The sequence below is a fragment of the Bos indicus x Bos taurus genome, chromosome 1 (assembly GCF_003369695.1).
Source record: "Bos indicus x Bos taurus breed Angus x Brahman F1 hybrid chromosome 1, Bos_hybrid_MaternalHap_v2.0, whole genome shotgun sequence".
NCBI classification, from domain to species: domain Eukaryota; kingdom Metazoa; phylum Chordata; class Mammalia; order Artiodactyla; family Bovidae; genus Bos; species Bos indicus x Bos taurus.
The window spans coordinates 10,049,751-10,074,932 of NC_040076.1; the positions used below are offsets into that span (position 1 = coordinate 10,049,751).

General features: G+C 41.4%; 1 protein-coding gene across 7 annotated transcripts in view; it reads left to right on the forward strand.

Moving 5' to 3' along the window:
• The window catches only part of APP (amyloid beta precursor protein), a 312,804-nt gene that overhangs the window by 48,222 nt on the left and 239,400 nt on the right, over window positions 1-25,182 (forward strand). For all 7 annotated transcript variants that reach the window (XM_027543466.1, XM_027543506.1, XM_027543608.1 and 4 more), the window contains exon 2: window positions 20,787-20,954. In XM_027543466.1, the coding sequence (XP_027399267.1) occupies window positions 20,787-20,954 (168 nt within the window). The remainder of the gene's footprint in view (window positions 1-20,786; window positions 20,955-25,182) is intronic.

Consider the following 25,182-nt stretch of genomic DNA (forward strand, 5'->3'; position numbering starts at 1 on the left):
GGGGCACTGTCCTGTGCCTCGTGGGACCTTTAGAAACATCCCTCCCCTCCACCTACCAACAGTACCACCTGAGTTGTAACAACCAGCTTTCCCAAGATCCTTGAGCGTCCTCCACTGGAATCAGTTCATGGGGCTCAAAAGGCAAGATGGCTTATGATCCGTGTAGGGAACAAGCTTTCTATGATGGAGAACAGCTGAATAACATGGGCAAGGCTGGTGCCAGGGTAAAGCACTGCTTTACTGAAGATTGGCCATGCTTTATAAAAGAAAGCAGATGCTTGTGGATATTTGAGAGTTCACCCTCATTAGGCCAGAAGAGTTTAGTGTTATGTGCACACAAGCATAATTCCCTCTTTAGAAAAATGCCTGTAAAACATTTGAACAAATCTGAAAAGGTACTTCCATTCCAGTTACTAAGATTCTTATTTCTTAGAATTATATACCGTGTGTGTCTGTGAGAGAGAGAGAGAAAGAATGAGAGAGATCACAGCTGTGTGCCTCTCGGTTTGTTTGAACAAATATGTTTAAAAAGTCTTGCCCACGTAAGCAGTCCATACTTAGTTTTCTTGGTGGAACTTAAATCTTGCCAGCGCAACACAATGCCTTTCTCCCTTAACAGCAGGATACAGATTATATTGAAAACTCTTTCTCTGTCTTAGGGCTTATTTTTCTGTAAACATGTCAGAAAGACATCTCTGTGGTTCGAGAGAATGGGTTAGCAATGCAAGATTCTGGATCCTCCTGTCCCCTGGTTACATAGCCACAGTGTTCCATGACGGAACAGCAACTCTACACAGCTCCATTAAACATCTATAGTTTTGAAAATTAAAATTTCCTATCACTCAAGGCAAGGAAATGTAGATGGGTGGAGGGACCAGATTGAGTATACGACCTCCTGGTGTGGTCTGGGGCGCACAGCCGTATGGCAGAATAGGTTGTTTTGTTAATAAATCAGGAAAGCCATGACCAGTGTGAGTGTTGCTTTACTTCTTCCACCCCCTGGGGACGAACTCGCATCCTCTAGCCTGAGGCCCGTTGTTGTTAGCTAGGAAGGCACTGCAGACTCATACCCTGCCACCACCCCCTGTGCTTGCTCCTGAAATTGACCAGTCTTCCCAGCTTCCCTGCCTCCACTGCCATGTTCTGCCCTCACTGCTCGTGCCTTACTTCTGTGGTCTTGCCTGTGCCCATCTCCTTTGTCCCTACATCCCAGGGCCCACTCTCCATTGTGCATAGTAAGCACAGTGAAAGCTTTGGGTGAAAAGGTTTCAGTGTTCATTTCTTTTCAAATCAGAAGGAAAAAAATGGCTATAATAATGAATATATGCTCATGACTCAGCTTGAATAACCCTCATCTTTATACCAACACAGTCCCCAAATGAAACTTTTTTTTTGTAAAGAATTTTTTTAAGTCTTTATTGAATTTGCTCTTCTGTTTCATGCTTTGTTTTTTATCCTTGAGACCTGTGGGATCTTAGCTTCCTGGCCAGGGATCTAACCTATATCCTCTGCATCGGAAGATGAAGTCTTAACCAGTGGACTGCCAGGGAAGTCCTCCCACATGTAACTTTTCTAAAAAAAAAAAAATTATTTTTAATTGATGATGATTGACTTACAATGTTGGAGAAGGCAGTGGCACCCCACTCCAGTACTCTTGCCTGGAAAATCCCATGGATGGAGGAGCCTGGTAGGCTTCAGTCCATGGGGTCGCTAGGAGTCGGACACGACTGAGCGACTTCACTTTCACTTTTCACTTTCATGCATTGGAGAAGGAAATGGCAACCCACTCCAGTGTTCTTGCCTGGAGAATCCCAGGAACGGGGGAGCCTGGTGGGTTGCCGTCTCTGGGGTCGCACAGTCGGACACGACTGAAGCGACTTAGCAGTAGCAGCAGCAGACTTACAATGTTGTGTTGATTTCTGCCGTAAAGAACCTGAATTAGCCTTAAGCATATCTATATCTCCTCCGTCTTGAACCTCCCTCCTCCCACCGAATGTAGCTTTTTTAATAAACTTTTTAGAGAGGAAGGGGCTCAGGGAAGATGTCACAAGCCCACGCATCCCCTTCATACAAGGATAGGATCATGTTCTTGCTCTCTTTGAAGTGTGGCGGTTGCTGCTCCCTGTGGCTTTGGAGATTGCTTACAAATTCAAGGTCGTTCAGGCCCAACACTGTCCTCGCTTTTACACCTCCTCTCCCCAGCTCATCCTATGTAGATTTTCTGCACCAGTTTCTGGTTCTGCATACTTCTATGCAAACTCCATTCTCCTCTCTATGCAAATCTAACCTTAGTCAATGCTTAATCACACCAGCATCTTGTATCAGCAAGTGGATCCTCTTCATTTTCATCCCCACCATTGCATGCTCATTGAAGTCAGCGGTGTTCAGCTCACCCCTTCATCCCCAACCTTGAATGAATTTGGTTCCAGGGAAATGTTTATCTTAATATATGGCCTCAAGCCAGCACGTTCCTGAAACTTAACCTAGGAGTCCAACGACTCTGAAAGCTTGTGTGTTTGTAGTGGGAAGGGCAGCTGTGTGATAATCAAAAGCATATGCTATTTGGCCTGACTGTTCAACAAATAGTTTCTCTCTCTTCCCTGTTGTATTTTCAGGTGTATTTTTTTTTTTACATGAGCCTTCACTTGAGGTGTTACATTACACTGAAATCTCTGAGGATCAGTTCTGTGCCACTGAGGGCTTTTAGCTGCAGAATTTTTTTTTTTTTAATAGTTGATTGGATGCTATCTCGAAGGAGTCTGGCTGTCCACACTGTTCATGCAATTCTTGGAGTCTAGTGAGATAATCTGATTTTTAAAATGCTGCCTGAATTGCAAAATCATGCTCTTTTCAGGAATGTGTTCTCAAAGAGTTAGAAAATTAACACTGAACCTTGTGGAACCACCTCGCTTTGTGTGCCCTATTTTTTTTTCCCCCTAAGAGGAGTCTGAGGATCCTGAACAAGCTGAGTTGTCACTGGCACGTGGGAGTTGGTAAAGGCAGGAGTGTGGGTTCTGCAGTTTCATTTCTCCACCTGAGGAATTCACTCTCCTGGTGCCACAAGAAAAAAACAAAATCTCACAAGCATCTAAGTGGAATTACTGTTCCACGCCCTCATTGATGATTACACTTTCTACATTTGAGTTTCTTACTGTTGTTGTGTTTCATGTCAGACATTCCTTAATGTTTTCCATAAATATTTATTGAATGCCTTTATATGAGGGGGAGAGAGAGAGAGAGGTGAATAGTTAAAGATCAAGGTGGATGTCCAGTAGACAGTGAAGTTCCTCATCTGTTTGTATTTACGTTGAAAAAAAAAAAGGAATGCTTATCCCGCACACTTGAATCATTTAGACATTATCTTTATCCCAACAGATAGTATTTATTATCTTTATTCCAATAGATGGTATTATGGCATCCCATAATACTGTCACTGTTGCTTTCAGATTGTTTCCATGTAGGTCATATCTGGACCCCTGAACAGCCCTCTGGGTTCTGTCTTCACTTAGAGGTAAAGAAACTAAGGCTAAGTGACTGTGTTCACTGAAACTAACATTAAAAGTAAGTGGAAAAGTAAGACACCAATGTGTGTGTGTGTTTTTTTTTTTCTTTTGACTCCTGGTTTTCTGTTGTTTCTGCAAAGATTTTGTTTTGTAGCTGAGAAAAGAGAAATCCACTGCTCCCTTTGTTCTGAATTATTTTCTCTTCCCGTTAAAGTGCCTTGGCGCCTTATTTAAGAAGGATAACCTACCCATGCTTATCAAGCAAATAGGCTGAAACTTGAGCCTTGAGTATTTTTCAGTTATAACCCTGGAGGAAGAGAAATAATCTTAGTTAACACTAAAAATGATAAGTTAACAGAAAACACTTGGAACAATGAGCAAGAATGCTGTTTGAAAGTTATCTTAGGTTTTTTACATCAACTTAACATTCTCTCTGATTTCTGTTATGTTTGCAAAGCAGTTTTCTTCTATGCCAGAAAGTCCCAGGAATGAAAGCACAGTGCTATGAAAGTGATAAGCAGACAGAAAAGGTAGATAGGTAAATATTATGCAACTTTGGTGAAAGGACAGAAACCAAAGGATAGAATGTAAATATCCATTGTGTTTCTCCAAAATATTTCATGATTTTTGTTTCCTGAAATCATTCTATCAGTATTCTGAAAAGAGGGAGATGAAATTCTAAGACCATGAATTCTTTAATGTACCTCATAGATATTTGAACTCTTATCCCATATAATGTATTTATTTACATTCTGTCTTACTCCAACAGGGTGGCTTCTTATTCTCTGAACATGAATATGAAAGTATGTGCATATGTGTGTGTATGAAGAGAAGAGACCAGAAGTAAATAATAAATATCTGAAATCCTCTGTCTCAATTCGCTTTCACAGAGTAAATTCTTTTATTTCTTCTTCATCCTCTTCCTATTTACCTCATCACCTGTAATGTGACTTGTGTTAAAGATTTTTCAGAAACTTTTTCATGAAAGGTGTTAATTATCCACTTCCACTTCGGATCTTCCTCACACTCTTAATTGAAGGTCACATACTAATGGCAAGGACTGGTTGGTATCATCTTATAAAACACAAGCCCCTGTTTTTGTCGGGCCCATGCTGAAATATACAAGTATCTTAAATTTTGCGAGTATAACAGCATGCCAGCTGTCTCAACCGCTCCACCCCAGGCTAGTAGGAAATCTGATGGAAATGACTTCCTGGAGGGTTTAGTGGGACTGAGGTTCACATGAGTGCCCTTCATCCCTCTGTGAGCTGCTCTGAGATTTCTTTTTTGAAATGTGTTCAAAACTTTATTTTTTTTAATTTATTTTTAACTGCGGGATAATTGCTTTACAATATTATGTTGGTTTCTGCCATACATCAGTAGAAATCAGCCATAGGTATACACATGTACCCTCCCTTTTGAACCTCCTTCTCACCTTCCCTGGGCTTTCCTGATGGCACAGAGGGTAAAGAGTCTGCCTGCAATGTGGGAGACCTGGGTTCGATCCTTGGGTTGGGAAGATCCCCTGGAGAAGGAAATGGCAACCCACTCCCGTATTCTCCCCATGGACAGAGGAGTCTGGGGGGTATAGTCCATAGGGTCGCAAAGAGTTGAACATGACTGAGCGACTTCACTTTCTTTCCCACCTCCCACCCCATCCTGCCCGTCTCAGTTATCACAGAGCCCCGGGTTTGTGTGCCCTGCATCATACAGAAAATTCCCACTGATTATCTGTTTCACATATGGCAGTGTATATGTTTTAGTGGTACTCTCAACAATTTGTCCCATTCTCTCCTTACACCACTGCTCTGAGATTTTATTATCCTTATCATTGAAGGACAGCATTATATCTTAATGGAAAATGAGCATCTTTGTAAGGATCTTCAACCTTAGGAGTATTTTCATGCTATTTTAGTATTAGAAACTTTAAAGATACTAAGGGATATGGATAGTCTGAAATGTACTGGGTCCAGATATGGATACTGACTCCCTCACTGCAGCCGAAGACTTGTTCAGTTGCTCAGTCGTGTCCAACTCTTTGCAGCCCTGTGGACTGCAGCATGCCAGGCTTCCCTGTCCTTCACCCTCTCCCGGAGTTTGCTCAAACTCATGTCCATCAAGTCAGTGATGCCATCCAACCACCTCGTCCATTGTCATCCCTTCTTCTCCTGCCTTCTATCTTTCCCAGCATCAGGGTCTTTTCCAGTGAGTTGTCTCTTTGCATCAGGTGGCCAAAGGATTGGAGCTTCAGCTTTAGCATCAGTCCTGCCAATGAATATTCAGAGTTGATCTCCTTTAGAATGGACTGGTTGGATCTCCTTGCAGTCCAAGGGACTCTCAAGAGTCTTCTCCAACACCACAGTACAAAAGCATCAGTTCTTCGGCACTCAGCCTTCTTTATGGACCAGGTCTTACATCCATACATGACTACTGGAAAAACCATAGCTCTGACTAGAAGGAACTTTGTCAGCAAAGTAATGTCTCTGCTTTTTAATATGCTGTCTAGCTTTCTCATAGCTTTTCTTCCAGGGAGCAAGCATCTTTTAATTTCATGGCTGCAGTCACCATCTGCAGTGATTTTGGAGCCCAAGAAAATGAAGTCTTTCATGGTTTCCCCATCTGTTTGCCATGAAGTGATGGGACCGGATGCCATGATCTTAGTTTTTTGAATGTTGAGTTTTAAGCCAACTTTTTCACTCTCCTCTTTCACTTTCATCAAGAGGCTCTTTAGTTCCTCTTCACTGTCTGCCATAAGTGTGGTGTCATCTGCATATATGAGGTTATTGATATTTCTCCCCACAATCTTGATTCCAGTTTGAGCTTTATCCATCCTGACATTTCTCATGATGTACTTACTCTGCATATAAGTTTAATAAACAGGGTGACAACATATATATCTGAGATTATTGATATTTCTCCCCACAATCTTGATTCTAGTTTGAGCTTTATCCATCCTGGCATTTCACATGATGTATTTACTCTGCATATAATTTTAATAAATAGGGTGACAACATACAGCCAAAGACTAGGAATCTCATTAACTACCTCTCCCTGTTTTTGCCCTCGTTGTCTCTCCACCTACATTGGTTTCACAGTGACTTGAAACCTGGAACCTAGTAGAGGCTATAAAGAATAATAGAGATGAATTTCTGGGCTGACAAAGAGCAGAGAAGTATGTTCTTTTCCCCCTTGTCCAAGTAGTGTGGGTAACTCTTATGAATATATCTACTTCTGTACTATCCATGTCTATGTACGGTACATGACCTTACTGTGCATGTTCTCATTAAATGATCTGGCTCCGTTTATAAATCGAGTTCTTCTGGAAGCTTGTTTTCCACTTAGTTCCCTCCTGCTACTTGTTCAAACACTGTTGTCTTTCCCTCTCCACCTAGTAATCCCTGGGGCCTCTGTTTCTTCTATGCTTTACATCATTGCAGTAAGTGAAAGAAATAAAGAGGAAAAAAAGAACTAACAAACTTTAAAAATTTGTAGTGCTCACTTCAGGAACACATATATTAAAACTTGTACCTTAAGCCTAAGTTTTGTACCTTAAGCCTAAGTTTTATGCTCTTGAAAATTCATTGTAGTGCTGTAGATAAGGTGCTGTTGACAAAAGTCCAGTTTAGAGCTGTGTTAGATCGTGAGGCATATGATATTGAGTAAAAGATAAAGGCTCTGTGAATCTGCCAGGTTAATGAGTGAGGTACCACAAATTTGTCAACATCCAGGGTCTCATATTAGGAGGACTCACCTTAGGAATAGTCCTAACAATTTAGCTTGAAAGTAATGTAGGGATAGTGTCAGATCAGATCAGATCAGTCGCTCAGTTGTGTCTGACTCTTTGCGACCCCATGAATCGCAGCACGCCAGGCCTCCCTGTCCATCACCAACTCCCGGAGTTCACTGAGACTCACGTCCATCGAGTCAGTGATGCCATCCAGCCATCTCATCAGCCCAAGGCAATAAAATCAATTATGTCTAGAGTTCATAACTGTTCCACTTCTTAGCTATGTCTGTACACTAAACTCAGGTGACACTGAGACTTTAACTTTGAGACTTGTTTGGTGCCAAGTGGTATGATCCCTTTGTGAGGTATCAAAGTGCTTACCACAGCATTCCAGAACTCCCTGTGTCCCCATTTCTCACCCTGCCCTTTTCTCTGCACACACACCTGCCTCCTACAGCTGGGCCTGGGCTATGTGTGGCAAGAACTCTCCCTGCTTGTGTTCCACCGCTTTCAGCAATCACAAAGTGGTTGGTGGACTGTGTTCTTAGTGGCATGAGTAATTGGTGATGAAATCTGCATGCCCTTTCCTGGAAAAAGTGTAATTAGAATGTTGTCTTGTTCAGTTGCTCAGTCGCGTCCAACTCTTTGTGACCCCGTGGACTGCAGCACGCCAGGCTTCCCTGTCCTTCACCATCTCCTAGAGCTTGGTCAAACTCCTCTCCATCAAGTCAGTGATGCCATCCACCCATCTCATCCTCTGTTGTCCCCTTCTCTTTCTGCCTTCAATCTTTCTCCCCAGCATCAGGGTCTTTTCTAGTGAGTTGGTTCTTTGCATCAGGTGGCTAAAGTATTGGAGCTGATGTTGTATTCACACAGCCACATACAAAATGTGAGCGGAAGCATCGTCTATTTAATAGCACTACACCATATTTATTAAAGTATTTCCTTTCAAAAACATTGAGTGACACAGACATATAGAACAAACGAGTGGTTCCCAATGGGGAGAGGAAAAGGGGGAGAGCAACATAGGGGATGGGCACAAACTATTATGTATAAAATAAGCTATAGGGATATGCAGTACAACATGGGCAATATAGTCAGTGTTTTACAATTACTATAAATGGAGTACAACCTTTAAAAATTGTGACTCACTATATTGTACACCTATAACATATAATATTGTATAGCAACTGTTTTTCAATTGAAAAAAAGCCAATTGAGTTAAAACAAAATGCATTTATTTTCTTTTTAAGGCCAGTGCATTTAAGCAAACTGTTTATCAGCTACAGACATATAAAGAAAAAGAAAAATCCTATCATCAAAATCTCAATTGGAACACTAAATTTTGGCTGGGAAAATTTCATAAAGTATATAAAATTTACAATCACAGGGTAGATTTGCTTATCCAAGTTTTTCTAAATATGCTTTAAAATTTTTCAATAGTAGGATTAAGTAATCAGTTTTTCAATTTAAATTTATGTTAATTACAGTGAACTCAAATGAACAGTTCAGTTCCTCTGTTGAACCAGCTGGTGCTCCCAGTATAGTTAGCCCTGGGTACTGGGGGCTCAGTATCCGAGGAATGCTGATGGTACCATGTCCTTTGATATAAGGGACTTGAACATCCGGGTTTGATACAGAGGGTAGGGCAGGGGGGAGGACCTGGAACAAATCCTCTGTGGGTACTGAGGAACCTTATAACCATTTTGAGAATTCACTAAGACCCATCGGGTAACAATAGAGCAAATAGAAAAGCAGAGTTTCTAGGGGACCAGTACCTCAGCAGTCTGGTAGGGCTGACATCCGGGTTCCAAGCGGGGAACTTAGCTGTGAGGCTGTCACACAAAATTTTACTTCAGTATAAGGTCCTAGTGCTTAAAAACTTGCGGAAACAACCTCATCGGTGAAGAATCCTCCTGCAATGCAGGAGATGCGGGTCCGATCTCTGGGTTGGGAAGATCCCCTGTAGGAGGAAATGGCAACCTACTCCAGTATTCTTGCCTGGAGAATCCCATGGACAGAGGAGCCTGGTGAGCTACAGTCCATGGGGTCTAAAAGAGTTGGACACGACTGAGCGGCTAACACACATATACTTTAAAAATTCAGTTTGATTGTGTTCCTTCTGAAATAACGTTGGGCCCTGGTTCTGTCAGTACTTTATTTATTGGTGTATATAATACTTGTCTGTATTAATTTCTCTTGCTACAACAATGCTGCTAAGCCACAACCCAACCCAAAGTTCAGTGGCTTAAAGTAATAACAGTTTTTATAGCTCACACGCCTATGAGTCACCTGATCTTGGCTGAAAAATGAAAGTGACTCAGCTATGTCTGACTCTTTGCAACCCCATGGACTATACTATACAGTCCATGGAATTCTCCAGGCCAGAATACTGGTGTGGGTAGCCTTTCCCTTCTCCAGGGGATCTTCCCAACCCAGGGATTAAGCCCAGGTCTTCCGCATTGCAGGCAGATTCTTTACCAGCTGAGCCACCAGGGAAGCCCAAGAATACTGGAATGGGTAGCCTATCCCTTCTCCAGGGGATCTTCCCAACGCAGGAGTCAAACTGGGGTCTCCTGCATTGTAGGCAGATTCTTCATCAACTGAGCTATCAGGGAAGCCCTTGATTAAGAAGATCTTGGCTGAGCTTGGCCAAATTTGATATAAAATAGTAATACTTAAAAAATTGAAATTGAATGAATTATCTCTTGTATCTAAAGTGTGAGAAGTAATAAAGTTTCAATTTTCTCTGTAGCATTATGGGCTGAATGCTTATCTACCCTAGCTGTCAGAACTAATGGAAATCATACTGGAAAATAGTTCATTTGGTACCATAAGATTCCTTTATAGTGAATGCCATTCAAACCAGCATCCCCATGGAGCTCAGTTTCCACGTCCTTCAGCTTTTTAGCAATGTGGCTTAAATGCAGTAACTCTAGAGTGTGCCTTTAGCAAAACGCTGTCTTTTGAGATTTGCTCTAGTTGCTCTCTACCTGTAAACTCTGTTTATTACTGCTATTAACACCACATTACTACATATTTTAAGGTGGCTTTATAGTAGATATAATACAGGAATATGGGGCTTCCCTAGCTCAGATGGTAAAGAATCTGCCTGATGCAGGAGACCCGGGTTCAATCTCTGGGTCCGGAAGATCCCCTGGAGTAGGAAATGGCAACCGACTCTAGTATTCTCGTCTGGAGAATCCCATGAACAGAGGAGCCTGGTGGGATACAGACCATGGGGTCACAAGAGTCAGACATGACTGAGTGACTAACACACATACAGGGATATGCATATATAGATATGCTCATTGCCTGTGAATGTGCTCATTGTTGAGAAATTAGCAAACAGAGATAAAATAACATAAGCCTTGAAGGGACATGCATTCACAATTTGGACTGTTGGGAATTCTGGGCCCCTACTTTGGTGATTCGATTAGCTGTTTCTGATTTAAGGTAAGAACTAATTTAAGAGAAAGTTTTCCCTTTTCATATCTGGGGCAGCTTCTTAAAGAGGAGAACTTCCCTGATGGCTCAGACCGTAAACCATCTGCCTACAATGAGCGAGACCCAGGTTTAGTCCCTGGGTCGGGAAGATCCCCTGGAGAAGGACATGGCAACCCACTCCAGTATTCTTGCCTGGAAAATCCCATGGACAGAGGAGCCTGGTGGGCTACAGTCCATGGGGTTGCAAAGAGTCGGACACGACTGAGCGACTTCACTTCTTAAAGAGGAAGCTACCAAAGGTTACTAAGTGTTAACGTCTAGGAGTTTAATTTAGAAAATGCAGATTAAACATTTAAATCTTTTTTAAAACTGAATTTGTTGCCCTTTTACTTGGTCTAAAAATATTTTTAAGAGCCAGTAGCAAAGAACTGCAAGATACTACTATCACCAGGGAAAAACTTATTTGAAAATAATATTCAAGAACCGAAAATAAAAATGCTTGAGAACTAGTAGCAGGAATGCCAGCTGGTTAACTATGAAAAAGAGTAAGCGTGGACTTTGGAGTAAACAACAGTAATTAGACTCTTAGGGAGGTTTTGAGCATTTCTGATTATCTAAGTAGATGTGGAAGTGAATTATCTTGGTTCTTCTGAGAGTCAAATGAGAAAGGCCTAAGCAGCTGCTTCCATTTTTGCCCTTAACTCTGTTTCTATCTTCATGTGCATATGATCAAGGCTAATGAGATATAGCAATATTGACAGTCAAAATAATAGAAAAATCATGATACAGTATGTTTTTGTATGTGAAACATGGCAGGAAAACTACAAGATAGAATTAAAGAGATAAACATCAAAGTGACCGACGTTGAAAAGAATTTTGATTGTTACATCAGAGCACAATAAACACAATTATACGTGGTATAGTATGTATATGATGTATATGTATATATGCATTCAGTTAAAAGATCGGACATTTACTCTTTAGGACTAAATGGGCATTAATTGGATAGAAAACTATGGCCTAAGAGTTTGGTTGGTTGACCTACATGAGGCTTTGTTTTTTTTAATTCCAGTTTTATATCTATTCCAGGCAGTGGGCATCACTCTTCTTGGGCCTGCCTAAAATTTGTGCTGTAAACATGGGTAATTAATTCCATGAGTGTTGAATAGCAAACTTTTCTGTTAAGAGAACTCTTGATTTTCTGCTGGGCACCAGCAGCAAGAATTTATTTACAGGCCTTTGTTGTAAGGAATCTGGGATCAATTTTAGAATACCTATCCTTTAAGCAGAAAAAAAAAGTTTGATACTATCAAATAACAAAACTAAAACAATTTAGTAATAAGTTTGATGTCCTTCATTCAGAGAAAGACAGTCCATGGATTGGGGGAGTACAGTGTCTTATAAGTACTATTGTAAAGACATTTGGTGCAAGAGTGAATTTATAGAGCTTTAGTGTTTTAAATTAAATTTTATTGGAGCATAGTTGTTTTATGGGCTTCCCAGGTAGCGCTACTGGTAAAGAACCTGCTTACCAGTGCAGGAGTCATAAGAGACATGAGTTCAATCCCTGGGTCGAGAAGATCCCCTGGAGGAGGGCGTGGCAGTCCACTCCAGTATTCTTGCCTGGAGAATCCCATGGACAGAAAGCCTGGAGGGCCACAGTCCATAGCGTCGCAAAGAGCGACCACCACTGAAGTGACTCAGCACTCATGCCCACATAGTTGCTTTGTGATTTTGTGTTAGTTTCTACAGTACAGCAAAGTGAATTGGCTATCTGTATATAAATTTCCCCTCTTTTTGGATTTCCTTCCCATTTAAGTTACCACAGAGCACTGAGTAGAGTTCTCTGTGCTACACAGTGTTGTTCAAGCACTAAATCATGTCCAACTCTTTGCACCCCATGGACTGCAGCACGCCAGGCTTCCTTGTCCTTCACTATGTCCTGAGTTTGCTCAAACTCATGTCCACTGAGTCAGTGATGCCATCCAACTATCTAATCCTCCACCTCCCCCTTCTTCTCCTGAGTTCAACCTTTCCCAGCATCAGAGTTTTTTTCCCAATGAGTCAGCTCTTCACATCAGGTGGTCAGAGTATTGGAGCTTCGGCTTCAGCATCAGACCTTCCAATGAATATTCAGGGTTCATTTCCAATGGGTTTAATGGGTTTGATCTCCTTGCTGTCCAGGGGGTTCTCCAAAGAGTCTTTTCCAGCATCACAATTCGAAAGCTTCAATTCTTCGGCACTCAGCGTTCTTTATGATTCAACTCTCACATTTGTACGTGATTACCGGAAAAACCATAGCTTTGACTATATGGATGGACCTTTGTTAGCAAAATACAACCCAGTAGGTTCTCATTAGTTATCTATTTTATACATAGTATCAATAGAACTTTAAAAGAGGCAATATGGAAATGGATTATCTAGAGAGGTCGGGAAGGGAATTTCCTTACAAGGCTGCTGCTGCTGCTGCTGCTGCTAAGTCACTTCAGTCGTGTCCAGCTCTGGGCGACCCCATGGACTGCAGCCTACGAGGCTCCTCCGTCCATGGGATTTTCCAGGCAAGAGTACTGGAGTGGGTCGCCATTGCCTTCTCTGCCTTATGTGGCTAGCAGGTTCTATTTTCAGGGTAAATCAAACTCACGCTCAGCTGGAAGACTGTGATTGTGTGTTAGGATTCCTTGACAGGTGTTTCCCTCACGTGCAGGCTGAAGTAGGTGTAGACTTGTGATGTGGGCTGCACCCCTGGGATGGCCTCCATGCTGTGTGTCTCAGTTTAAGAATTAGTTTTATCAGTATCAGCAGAGGCCATGGATCCATCTAGGAGCTAGAACTGTCATTTGAAGCCAGTTCACTGGTGTCCCCAAAAGAATACAGATTTCAAGGAGTGAAATATGTGGATTAGATCTCTGAAAGGGATGCCTTCTTTCTTCACTCACTTGTGACAAGTCATTTTTAAGCCTGAAACTCGAGCTCTGATCTTCCTAGGTAGCACAGTGGTAAAGAATCCACCTGCCTATGCTGGAGACTCGGGTTTGATCCCTGGGTCAGGAAGATCCCCTGGAGGAGGGCATGACAACCCACTCCTGTATTCTTGCCTGGAGAATCCCCATGGACAGAGGAGCCTGGCGGGCTACAGTCCCATGGGGTCACGAAAGAGTTGGACATCACTGATTACGCACGTCATGTTGTCGAGCTCTGAAATAATTGTACAGCAGCTAATGAGTGTAAGGCGTGTAGCCCCTCTCCACGCAGGTAAATTGAAGCTGTGTGTGCAGTTTCAGTAATCACATTTCAGTTTCCTGTATGCTTTGATTAGCTCCTCTGTTCTTTCTCACTACAAATACACACACCCACACACCGGGGCCAAACCTTGGAAAATTACAATTTTCCATTTTAATTTGAGAGTCACCCTGGTCACATCAACAAAACCCTTGATGGCATAGGTCCAGCTCCCAGCTCTGCCTGTTCATACTTCTGTGACCTTAAACAAATTCCTTCAGAGCCTTTTCCTTCTGCTTAGAGTTGAGACAGATGATTTTACAGATTGTTTCAGTTCTGTGGTCCTGATTTTAATTTCATTTCTCCTCTGTTGGAGACAAAATGGGCAATTGTAGATGGTCTGCTTCTGCTTAAGTTACTGTTGTTGTTGGGTTTTGTTTGTTTGTTTTTTTTGCATTTAAAGGAAAGCCTTGCTGCTGCTAAGTCGCTTCAGTCGTGTCCAACTCTGTGCGACCCCAGAGACGGCAGCCCACCAGGCTCCCCCGTCCCTGGGATTCTCCAGGCAAGAACACTGGAGTGGGTTGCCATTTCCTTCTCCAATGCATGAAAGTGAAAAGTGAAAGGGAAGTCACTCAGTCGTGTCCGACTCCTAGTGACCCCATGGACTGGAGCCCACCAGGCTCCTCCATCCACGGCATTTGCCAGGCAAGAGTACTGGAGTGGGTTGCCATTGCCTTCTCTGAAGGAAAGCCTTACAGATCTTCTTTTCCTTTGGAGACTGAAAATTTGTTTGTTAAGGATTAAATGAGGCACTTTATTTGGCCTTGAAAGGAGTTCATGCTCAAATCTTCTTGATTGTGATGCTGCCGAATAATTACACTGAAAATGGAAAATTTGAATGTTTTAAAATATTTTTCTGCGTGTGCAAGGGGTATAATTGTATTATGCCCAGGCTAACGGAAAATTGTTTATATGAGGAAACCATGGCTGTGATAGAAGTAGCATCATATTGTACTTTTTAAAAGATACTCACTATATAAAATCTAATCACTCCAAGGAAATTGTGTACTGATTAAATAGTAGTCAGTACTCAGCTATAGGAGGCCAGCTATTCAGACCAGTGAGAAGTTCGTTTAAATGCAGAAACCAGATGGTTTTCGTTAGCCACAAACCCTAAAATTACATAAATCCACGGATGCACTAAGCTATGGATCTGTGCCTTCTCCTTGCCAAGTTAGACTTCTCGGCCAGTGAAACAGAGAGTTCCTTGTTCCCTTTCTCTTTTAGTTGGGACTGTGTGGGGAGGAATGCTGCCAAGCCAGCTCTATAAGGAATTTTGATCTCCTTGATGATAATAAAGAGAAACTTTTTGGAGAAAGGGAACACCCAGTTTGAAAGACAGTGAGAGAACTTGTTTGAGAAGTTGGTTTTGTGCTTGTAAATTGCACCGATTCTGGCTAGGTGTAGGTTTCCAGGGTCACTTCAGCAGAGTGGCCCAGATTAGGTATATATATTTTGTTTGTTTGTTTTAATTTCTCCTTCAGCTTTTTAAAAGCTGTTCTCTAGCTAACTTTCTTTTGGAAAGTCCATTTTCACTTGGGCAGCTTGTCTGTATGTGATGACCCTAAAATACGGAGCTGGCAGCAAATGGTTGGTTTTAAAAGATTGACAGCATTTTTTAGGTGTAGCTTTGGGTCTCTGTAGTTCAGAGCATTCTGTAAATAGCCTGTTGCTTCTGAGGCAATGTGCATGCGCCATTGTTTCGGCCGGTTATTCTGTTCCTTGTCATTGAGCACTGTTTTCCCATGGGAAAGCATCTTTGGTCTTATGATGTCAGTGGAAAGTCATTCAAGTTATACGAATTATCTTCGTCTTCAGTCTCTCTGAAATGCAGAGACTATGAATGGCCGCTTATAGCAGGGTGCCAATCTTTTATGTGTTGTCTTAGATTTCTGCCAAGTAACATTAAGTTGTTACTTTAGATGGTGTTAAGATGAAAGCAAAATTAAAGTAATAGTTATTTAAGTGGGTATATTTCCCATCCACTCAAGAGTTTATCGTTTCTATTAAAAAGAGAAATGTTTTGTAAAAGTTAGGAATAATTACCTTTAGGATGACTTGGTCACTAGCTGCAAATAATTTACTCTAGGATGGAAAGATTTCAGTTTTAAGAGTGTTCATTTTAACAAGCCCTGAAAAGGACATTGTGTATGATGTATTAAGCCATTTTTTGAGGCTTCATTCAGGGAAAGGGATTTGGGTGAACCTGTTGGGCCCTTGGAAGGCTAGGTATTATCTTCTGTGTGACCCCCTTGGCGTGGTCATGGTCTCCTTCTGTTTGACTGCCAGCAAGTGAGTGGGCTGCTCTCAGAAACCAGGCTTTGTTTCTTAGATGGGTTATTTGACACCAGTAAGGATCCTGGGTTGTTTGTCTTAATTAACTGAACCAGGGATATGTTACTTAAAACCTGAAATTCTTTGCAGGCAGACTTCATTAAGAATAGAAAAGTGTCAGGTTCGGTTTGTTCTCTACTATTCCCTTACTCTGATCTTGCGCATGGCTGGTGTTGGCTTGGAAAAGAATTTTTGCCTGAGAAATATGTTTTTGTGATTGAAGTATTTATTTATAAAGGGCTTCTTGTAATGTCAGATGTCACAGATATGCACATACAGCCAATTTTATAATTTCCAGCATAATAAGTTGTCCTAAGTATTCAGGAATCAAGGTTTGAACTATTAAACAGCTCCATTCTAAGAAAGTGGGCATGTTAATGATCATGACTCTCCATACTTTTTTTTTTTTTTTAAGTTAATACTAAATCTCATCTGGTAGAAATCTGAAAGGAATTGAAGCATATGTCTTCTTAACTCCCATTGTCAAAAGGAGAAAACCATACGCAATTAAAGATGTATTCCAGTAAGATGATAGGGCCATAATCAGTTCATTTGAGGGGAATGAGAGAATGATTACCACCACTTGGTAGTGGGAATATAGAAACATACAAACAGATGGCAATTAAAATAACTGTAAAGTCAAAAAGACAGAAGAATAATGAAGAATGGAAAAAATAGAAAGACGGTAAAAAGTCAAGGTAGGAAAAGTGGAGAAACATTTGATGTGTTTGTCTGATAGAGTGGCCAGTTGTCTCAACTTACCGGTGCCTCTGACAGTTTTAGCGCTAAAAGGCTCATATCCTGGAAACCCCTTAGTCCCAAGCAGACTGGTTGGTCATGTTATTATCAGGATAAGCACTTGCCTGACTTACTGCTTTGTCCCTAAAGACACAGTGCCTAGCATGTATTGTATACTCACATTTACTGAATGAAGAAATGTTAGTTGCTTTATTTATGTATTATTGCCATTGTTATATTTTAGTTGCCACTCAGCAGCAAGGAGGTGAAAGACTTCTTCAAGTAGGTAAAAGAGAAGCAATGGCCTAATCTTTAGGAATGTCCTATTTGTGGCATTGAAGGATTTTGAGTTAGTAAGAGGATAATCAGAAAAATAGAGAGCCAGGCTAGTTCATTGCAACAGAAGCCAAGGGGAAAGACTTGCAAGGAAGAATTCAGGTATGGCAAAGAAACTGAAAAGTAACAGGTATTGGAGAAAAATACTTCCCTTTCTCAGGAAGTTATATGTAACCTTTGAGAAAATTGTTCCAAGGGTGGGAATGTAAACCACACTATAAGAGTCTTAAGAAGCAGGTAAGAAGGTGGTATCACTGAGTATTTAAATCACCATCTGATAGGATTTGTTGGAAAAAATGAAAAAATAATAGTTCTTCTGGAGCAAAGATAGGTAAACTGGGGGCCACTGGCCAGATCTGGTCTATTGCCTGTTTTATGAAGAAAATGTTCCTATGAAGCACCACACCCATGTTGTCTGCGGCTGCTTTTGCACTGCAGCAAGGGACGTAAGGGCTTCCCAGTTGGCGCTAGCGGTTAAGAACCTGCCTGCTAATGCAGGAGACATAAGAGACACAAGTTCGATCCCTGCGTCAGGAAGATCCCCTGGAGGAGGGCACGGCAACCCACTCCAGTATTCTTGCCTGGAGAATCCCATGGACAGAGGAGCCTGGCGGGCTGACGTCCATAGTGTTGCAGAGAGTCCAACATGACTGAAGCGACTCAGCGCACACACAACAGAGTTGAGCAGGTACGAGAGACTGTACGGTTCACAAAACCTGAAATATTTACTATCTGGCCTTTGACATAGAAAATATGTTGACCCTCCCTGCTCTAGAATATAACAGAATGGAAGGAAATATGTTTTGTCTATTTGCTTTTTTTTTTTCAGTAGAGGAGATCCGAGCATGTTTGTGGATGTATTGTGAAGCTGGAGAAAAGGAAGAACTTATTGGGTATCTTATTGTTGTGTAATAGGTTACCTCAAAACTAATGGTTTAGAATAACAAAGACTTATTATCTCACTTTCTGTGGATTGAGAATTTGGGAGTGTCTTCTGGGTGGTTCTGGCTCGAGTTCTTTCTTGAGGTTTCAGTCATGTCAGCAGATGAAGGCTTGATGAGGCTGTAGGGTGTTTCCAGGCTCATTAATGTTGCTGTTAACAGGAGACCTCGATTCCACATTACATGGGCCTCTCCAAAGGGCTGCTTGAGTGTCCTTTCAAAGTGGCAGCTGGACACCCGCTCCTTCCCAATACCAAGTGATCCCAGAGAGCAGCGAAGCAACCCTAATGCCCTTTACAGCCTTGCCTTGGAAAACATATATCATTTTTGCCCTATTTTATTTGCTGCAGCAGAAAAACCCTGAATATTTTATGGATGACAGTGATGAGAGCATTAATCTAGGAAGTAGGGACTAGTGGGACTCTTGGAAACTGGCTGCCATGGGGGAGAGAAATTGATACCTCATGTTCCTTGAGGGGAGGATTTGGAATGAAGGGCTTTCGTGTTGACAAGGAGATAGAAACTGTGGTGAACTCACTGTGGAGAATCTGAGGTACAGAGAAATGCTGAAATAGAGAGGGGGGGAGTTTATTCAACAAAATTATTGCCAACCATGGTAAAAGATCATTAGTCTCCCTGTTCAGTTAGGGGTAAGTTCTCGAGATTCTTAGACTGGAAGTCTTTGGGACAAGAATGAGTTTGAGCAGAATAAAGTACCATGGCGAATACAATGGTGATTTCATTGTTAGATTTTCAATTCCTTGACAGTGGAATTTAAAAATAAATGTATTAATACATAAATTTTATGTATTTATATTATAAATATATTTTATGTCCTTCATTGCATCTAATATGGGGGGCCTTGTCTATAGGTATCTGACTACTTGACTTTCTTGCAATGTTATTATCTTACTACTTAATTCAGTAAAATGGACAAAATTTTTATGCTGTTTTTTGAGGATCAAGGCATTGAATTTACTCTTATTCCGTCAAGAAAACTGTGAAAGTTAACGTTTGTGGAGCATTCTGCTCAGACGGTTTCTTTGCGTCTGTTGGAGCATGGGCCTCTCGGTTTCCGACCTGGAAATTACAGAGGAATTCCCTGGTGGCTCAGATGGTAAAGCATCTGCCTACAATGCGGGAGACCCGGCTTCAATCCCTGGGTCGGGAAGATCCTCTGGAGAAGGAAATGACAACCCACTCCAGTACTCTTGCCTGGAAAATCCCATGGACGGATGCTGGGTAAAGCCCCAAACTGGGGAGCTGAGGGATCCCAGCTACTCTGCTGATGATCCAGTACTATGGTTTGCATTGCTGTTTGTTATCTCGGGCATCAGAGAAACAGAATCTTACTAAATACATTTTACAAAGCAGAACTAGAAATGTTGAAAATGTTACCTGAAACATGGTTTTAGAGATTGTGCCCAGGAGCTTTTGCTCAGGTCTGAGAGGTCTCAGTTGGGTTTACTGCAAGATTTTTTTTTTTTTTTAAAGGATAAAAATCCTCTTAGGGATTTATGGACAAAATATATATGATGATGACTAGAATGGACAGATGTTTGATCTATTTTTACATTTCTGTGGGAAGAAGTGTCAGGAAGCTCTTTCTTTAACCGAAATCTCTTGATGTAATTTTAGTGTTGTTGTTTTTTTCCCTCCTGTGAGCAATTTTTAGACATGATACAAGTTATTCTAGAATCGCCCGGTTCCCAGCTACATGAATGGCTTCTGTTGGGAGTTAACTCTTCTTGGCATGGACCTCACACATTTCCTCTGCAGCTGGATTTAACCAGGGAGGAATTACTTGGCCACCATGTCCTGTCTTTTGCTACTTTGGTTTTGAATAAGACTTTCACTCTTGCCAATTTATTTTTCATCTCTTGCTGATTTTTTTTTCCTTTTTGAGCTATCAGAACCTCGTAAGTGGGGTAGTGTGGATATTTCAGAACTTCCATTTTCCCCTTTTAAAAATATTTATATGGGAAATTCCCTGGTGGTCCAGTGGTTAGGACTCAGTGCTTCACTGCTGTGACCCAGGATCAATCCCTGCTCGGAGAACTAAGATCCCACAAGCTGTGTGGCGTGGCCAATATGTGTGTATATATATGCTGTGCTGTGCTTAGTCGCTCAGTCCTGTCCTACTCTTTGCAACCCCATGGACTATAGCCCACCAGGCTGCTCTGTCCATGGAATTCTCCAGGCAGGAATACTGGAGTAGGTAGCCATTCCCTTCTCTAGGGCATCTTCCCGACCCAGGGATCAAGCCCAGGTCTCCTACATTGCAGGCAGATTCTTTACCATCTGAGCCACCGGGGAAGCCCAGCACACATAAAGCTTTACCCATGGAGACTGATAATTGAGAGTTCCCAAGAATAGAGCTGTTTTTTGCATATGTCCATGCCATGTTTCTTCATAGCCCTTCCTCCAGCCTCCACCCCAGAGCTATGGATTTCTGTAACTAACCGAAAGCTCCTTTTGCAGGTGCCCACTGACGGCAATGCCGGGCTGCTTGCGGAACCCCAGGTGGCCATGTTCTGTGGCAAGCTGAACATGCACATGAACGTGCAGAACGGGAAGTGGGAGTCGGACCCGTCGGGGACCAAAACCTGCATCGGCACCAAGGAGGGCATCCTGCAGTACTGCCAGGAAGTGAGTCTCCGTGCTGGCCGGCGGTTCATGCTGGGCCACATGCGCGCTTCTTGTTCATTTAACTTCTTTCATGTTTGTATTTTATCATTTGCAGTGAACATCTTGGTTCCTAATGATTCCCCATACCATATTTATTGGCTGTATCCTACAGTATGCATGAATATTTTTGAAATTATTTACTAAATTTCCTAAACTATTAGTAAAACCAATTTAAGTATAATCTTGTATGTAAAATATACTTCCATTTTTTTAAAAAAGAGGAAACACTCAACTGAGCAAACTTGAAGGTATCTTGGCACTTCTGTTTATCTTTAGAGTGTATCCCACTATGGCTGTGTAGTCAAGGTATTGTGTTTAAAAGTAACTAGAAATTGGGAGATTGGGATTGACACATACACACTACTATATATAACCAATAAGAACCTACTGTACGGCACAGGGAACTCCACTCAACACTAATGGTCCATGGGAAAATAATCTAAAAAGGAACATAGATAACCGACTGATCTTGCAGTACAGCAGAAACTAACATAAATGAACTATACTCCAATAAAAACTCTCTAGAAATAAATAAAAGTGACTAGAATTAACTTTGTTATCAATTTGATATATTTTAGCTTGTTTATCTGTTTAGATTTAATTTTAGTTTTTCACTCCTTCTTGTTACTATTTGAAAATGTAAAACACTTAGATTATTGAAACACTAAAGTAAGAAGTTGCCCTCTGAAATCTCACTTGCCACCCATCCTCTATTAATAAATATTTTCTTCATTCTTGATTTATCCTTCTTGCAAAAGAAAGAATGGATACTTTTCCTTTTTTTCTTATAAAAAAGGTAGCTTACAGTAAGTACTGTTCTGTGCTTTGCTTTTTTAACATAACTTTTAGATCCTGGAAATCACTCCCTTGCCATTTGTAGAGATCTTCAGCCTTCATGTAATTTTTCCATTTTTTCTTGCCATTTTCCAATTTTCTTGCCATTATTGTATAGGGTATTTTTTAAAATTAATTCAGTTTAAAATAACTGGAGTCGGGAAAGCTTGGAAAATCTGGGGCTGCACAGAGTCAGACACGACTGAAGCGACTTAGCAGCAGCAGCAAGGCATGTTATCCCACATTTCTAGATAGTTATATATTCCTACAATATGTGACTCTTTGTGTTTTAAGAACTTTTCAAGGAATTAGTCTTATACCTCTTGACAAAGCAAAATTTCTTATCTTCCATAAACAAGAGATAACCTACCAACGTTTTCTTTATTATAATCTTTTATGTACAAGAAGATTTTCTTTGACCTTTTTGGATTCAAAATGTGTGTTAATGAAATATATATATATACCCACATGTATATTTTCATTGATAGCACTATAAGAAAAGACCATCTCTAAATTCTCCTGTGTTTTGAAAAGCAAAATGGCATGGTGTTATCACAGTCTATTGCATATCAAGTTATTTCTGTCTTGAAGGAGTATGAACCATGATGTGAAAAGATACTTCTTTGTACTTAAGTAGAAATCACTAATATTTGCATTCTTTATATTTTTCTAAAAAAATTTATTATATAAGCGCTGATAACAAATTTACTTTGCCTAGCTATGACATTTCTAAAATACACATTTTTGGAAATAATATTCACATTCAATTGAAGAGTTCCTATAGTACAGTTTTGTGGGTAAATTACGAGTTTGGTAAATTGGGACTCTGCATGCATGCTTATAGGTTTTAGATACTATTTTACTTTTCTGGATACACCTGCAGATTAATGAATATTAAATTCATTTTTCTGAAGGCTGCAACTCATTTATTTAATGACATTGATTGTATCATTTTCTGTTGAATGACCCTTTTGATGTACATATCATAGTTAGCATCTAAGGTTTTCTTCAGTGTCAGTTATAAATAGTCAGATGTTTTTACTTGCATGATGACTCTATAAAAATCACTCTTCATAACCCTGAGAACAACCCTTATTCCCACTCCACTTAGAGATCCCACTAACGCCTGGGTAGCTTCGCTTCCTGTTTTAGTCTGCTGCTTGTCCCAGAGCTAAGCCACAGAATTGTTCTTTCCAGTCCCAGACTTTGCCAGATTGTTGGTGGTCATAGCGTGGTGGGAGTGGGTGGGGAGAGGGAGAATGAGCCCTTGGGTGTTTCTCCTTCGTCTTGAAATTCTGGTCTTACCTGCTTGTCTCAGCTCACCACCCACAGAGATCATGTACAAGCATGCATACAGGCCAGAGTCTTAAGATGGATTAGACAAAAGTTAGGCTAGAGAAGTAAGAAAGGGTCCAAACATCAGGCCTTGTGAGCCCTTTTAATGAATTTGGTCTCTTCTGTTAACAACAGGCTTCCCTGTGGCTCAGCTGGTAAAGAATCTGCCTGCAATGCAGGAGACCTGGGTTCAATCGCTGGGTTGGGAAGATCCCCTGGAGAAGGGAGAGGCTACCCACTCCAGTATTCTGGCCTGGAGAATTCCATGGACTGTACCCCTTGAGAAGGAAAAGGCTACTGCCCTCTCCAGTATTCTGGCCTGGAGAATTCCATGGATTATATAGTCCTTGGGGTCACAAAGAGTCAGACACAACTGAGCAACTTTTACTTTTAGAGAAGGAAATGGCAACCCACTCCAATATTCTTGCCTGGAGAATTCCATGGACAGAGGAGCCTGCTGGGCTATAGTCCATGGGGTCACAAAGAGTCGGACACAACTGAGTGACTTAATACTTCTTCTTTCACTTTCACGTCTGTGACAACAAAAGTGTCCCTGAAGGTGTTTTTTTTGTTTTTTTTTTTTAAGGAGAATAACTACATTAGCATTTCCCTCTTGCTTGGTCACTCTGACTGCATATCCAATTTCTCAGTTTCCTGGGGACCAACTGGAGCTTATTCTTCCCCCTCACCCTATTCCACCAGTGACTGTAGGCTGTCAAGGTTTTAGACCCCATGACCTAGCAGGTAGGAGAAGGGAGCAGAAGTGAGGAGTCATCCCAGACTTTCCCGAGGAATTTTACTGGTGCTTAGATGTTAGGAGGGAGAAGGCAATGGCAACCCACTCCAGTCCTCTTGCCTGGAAAATCCCAAGGGCGGAGGAGCCTGGTAGGCTGCAGTCCATGGGGTCGGGAAGAGTCGAACACGGCTGAGCGACTTCCCTTTCCCTTTTCACTTTCAGCATTGGAGAAGGCCATGGCAACCCACTCCAGTGTTCTTGCCTGGAGAATCCCAGGGACGGGGGAGCCTGGTGGGCTGCTGTCTATGAGGTCACACAGAGTCGGACACGACTAAAGCGACTTAGCAGCAGTCGCAGCAGCAGATGTTAGGAGACAAATGCTTGTTTGTGGCTTTTAAAATATATCTTTCATTAAAAATATTTCAGTGCAAGATGATTATATAAATACTTTTCTAGAGCCCAATGGTTCTCTCTTCCTTCTTCGAACATATATCTCTGGGTGCCAAGGATACAGTAACAAGTAGAACACAGGACCTGTTCTTAAAGGAGGATCTCAGGGGCAAGAAAGGCTTACAGAAAATTGAATGGTGATGATGTTGGTACATGGTGATAATGTTGATGATGCTAGTGCCATCTAAATTTTATTGAGCATTAACAAGGTATTAAGCTACCTTGCCAGGTGTTTGCCCTCATTTTACCCTCATGATGCCTCTGGGGAAGAATCCTAAGAAAGAACCCTGGTGAGTTGCAACCTTAAGAGAATTAAAGTAAATCAATGGAAGATAAGCAGTAGCTAGAAACTAAGGCTCAGAACCAGGAGGTATTGTGTGCTGGAAGTCAAGCTAGGTTAGTATCTAAACGAGAGAAATGATGGGGGTGCAAATGGGATTAAGACCACAAGTTCAGTTCAGGTCAGTTGCTCAGTCGTGTCCTACTCTTTGCAACCCCATGAACTGCAGCACGCCAGGCTTCCCTGTCCATCAGCAACTCCCAAAGCTTGCTCAAACTCATGTCCATCGAGTCGGTGATGCCATCCAACCATCTCATCCTCTGTCGTCCCCTTTTCCTCCTGCCTTCAGTCTTTCCCAGCATCAAACCAGAAGTGGTTGAAGTGTAATTTTTGACAAGGCAAATCATGACTGTGTTGCACAATGAATGCATATCAAAGACTTTCCTCAATTCGTTAATCAATCAGATAACCTCTAAGGTGTTATGCAGTTTGACTTGAAGAGATTTAAATTCATTTTCAACAGACTTCATTCCCAGGGCTGTGAATAGGACTCA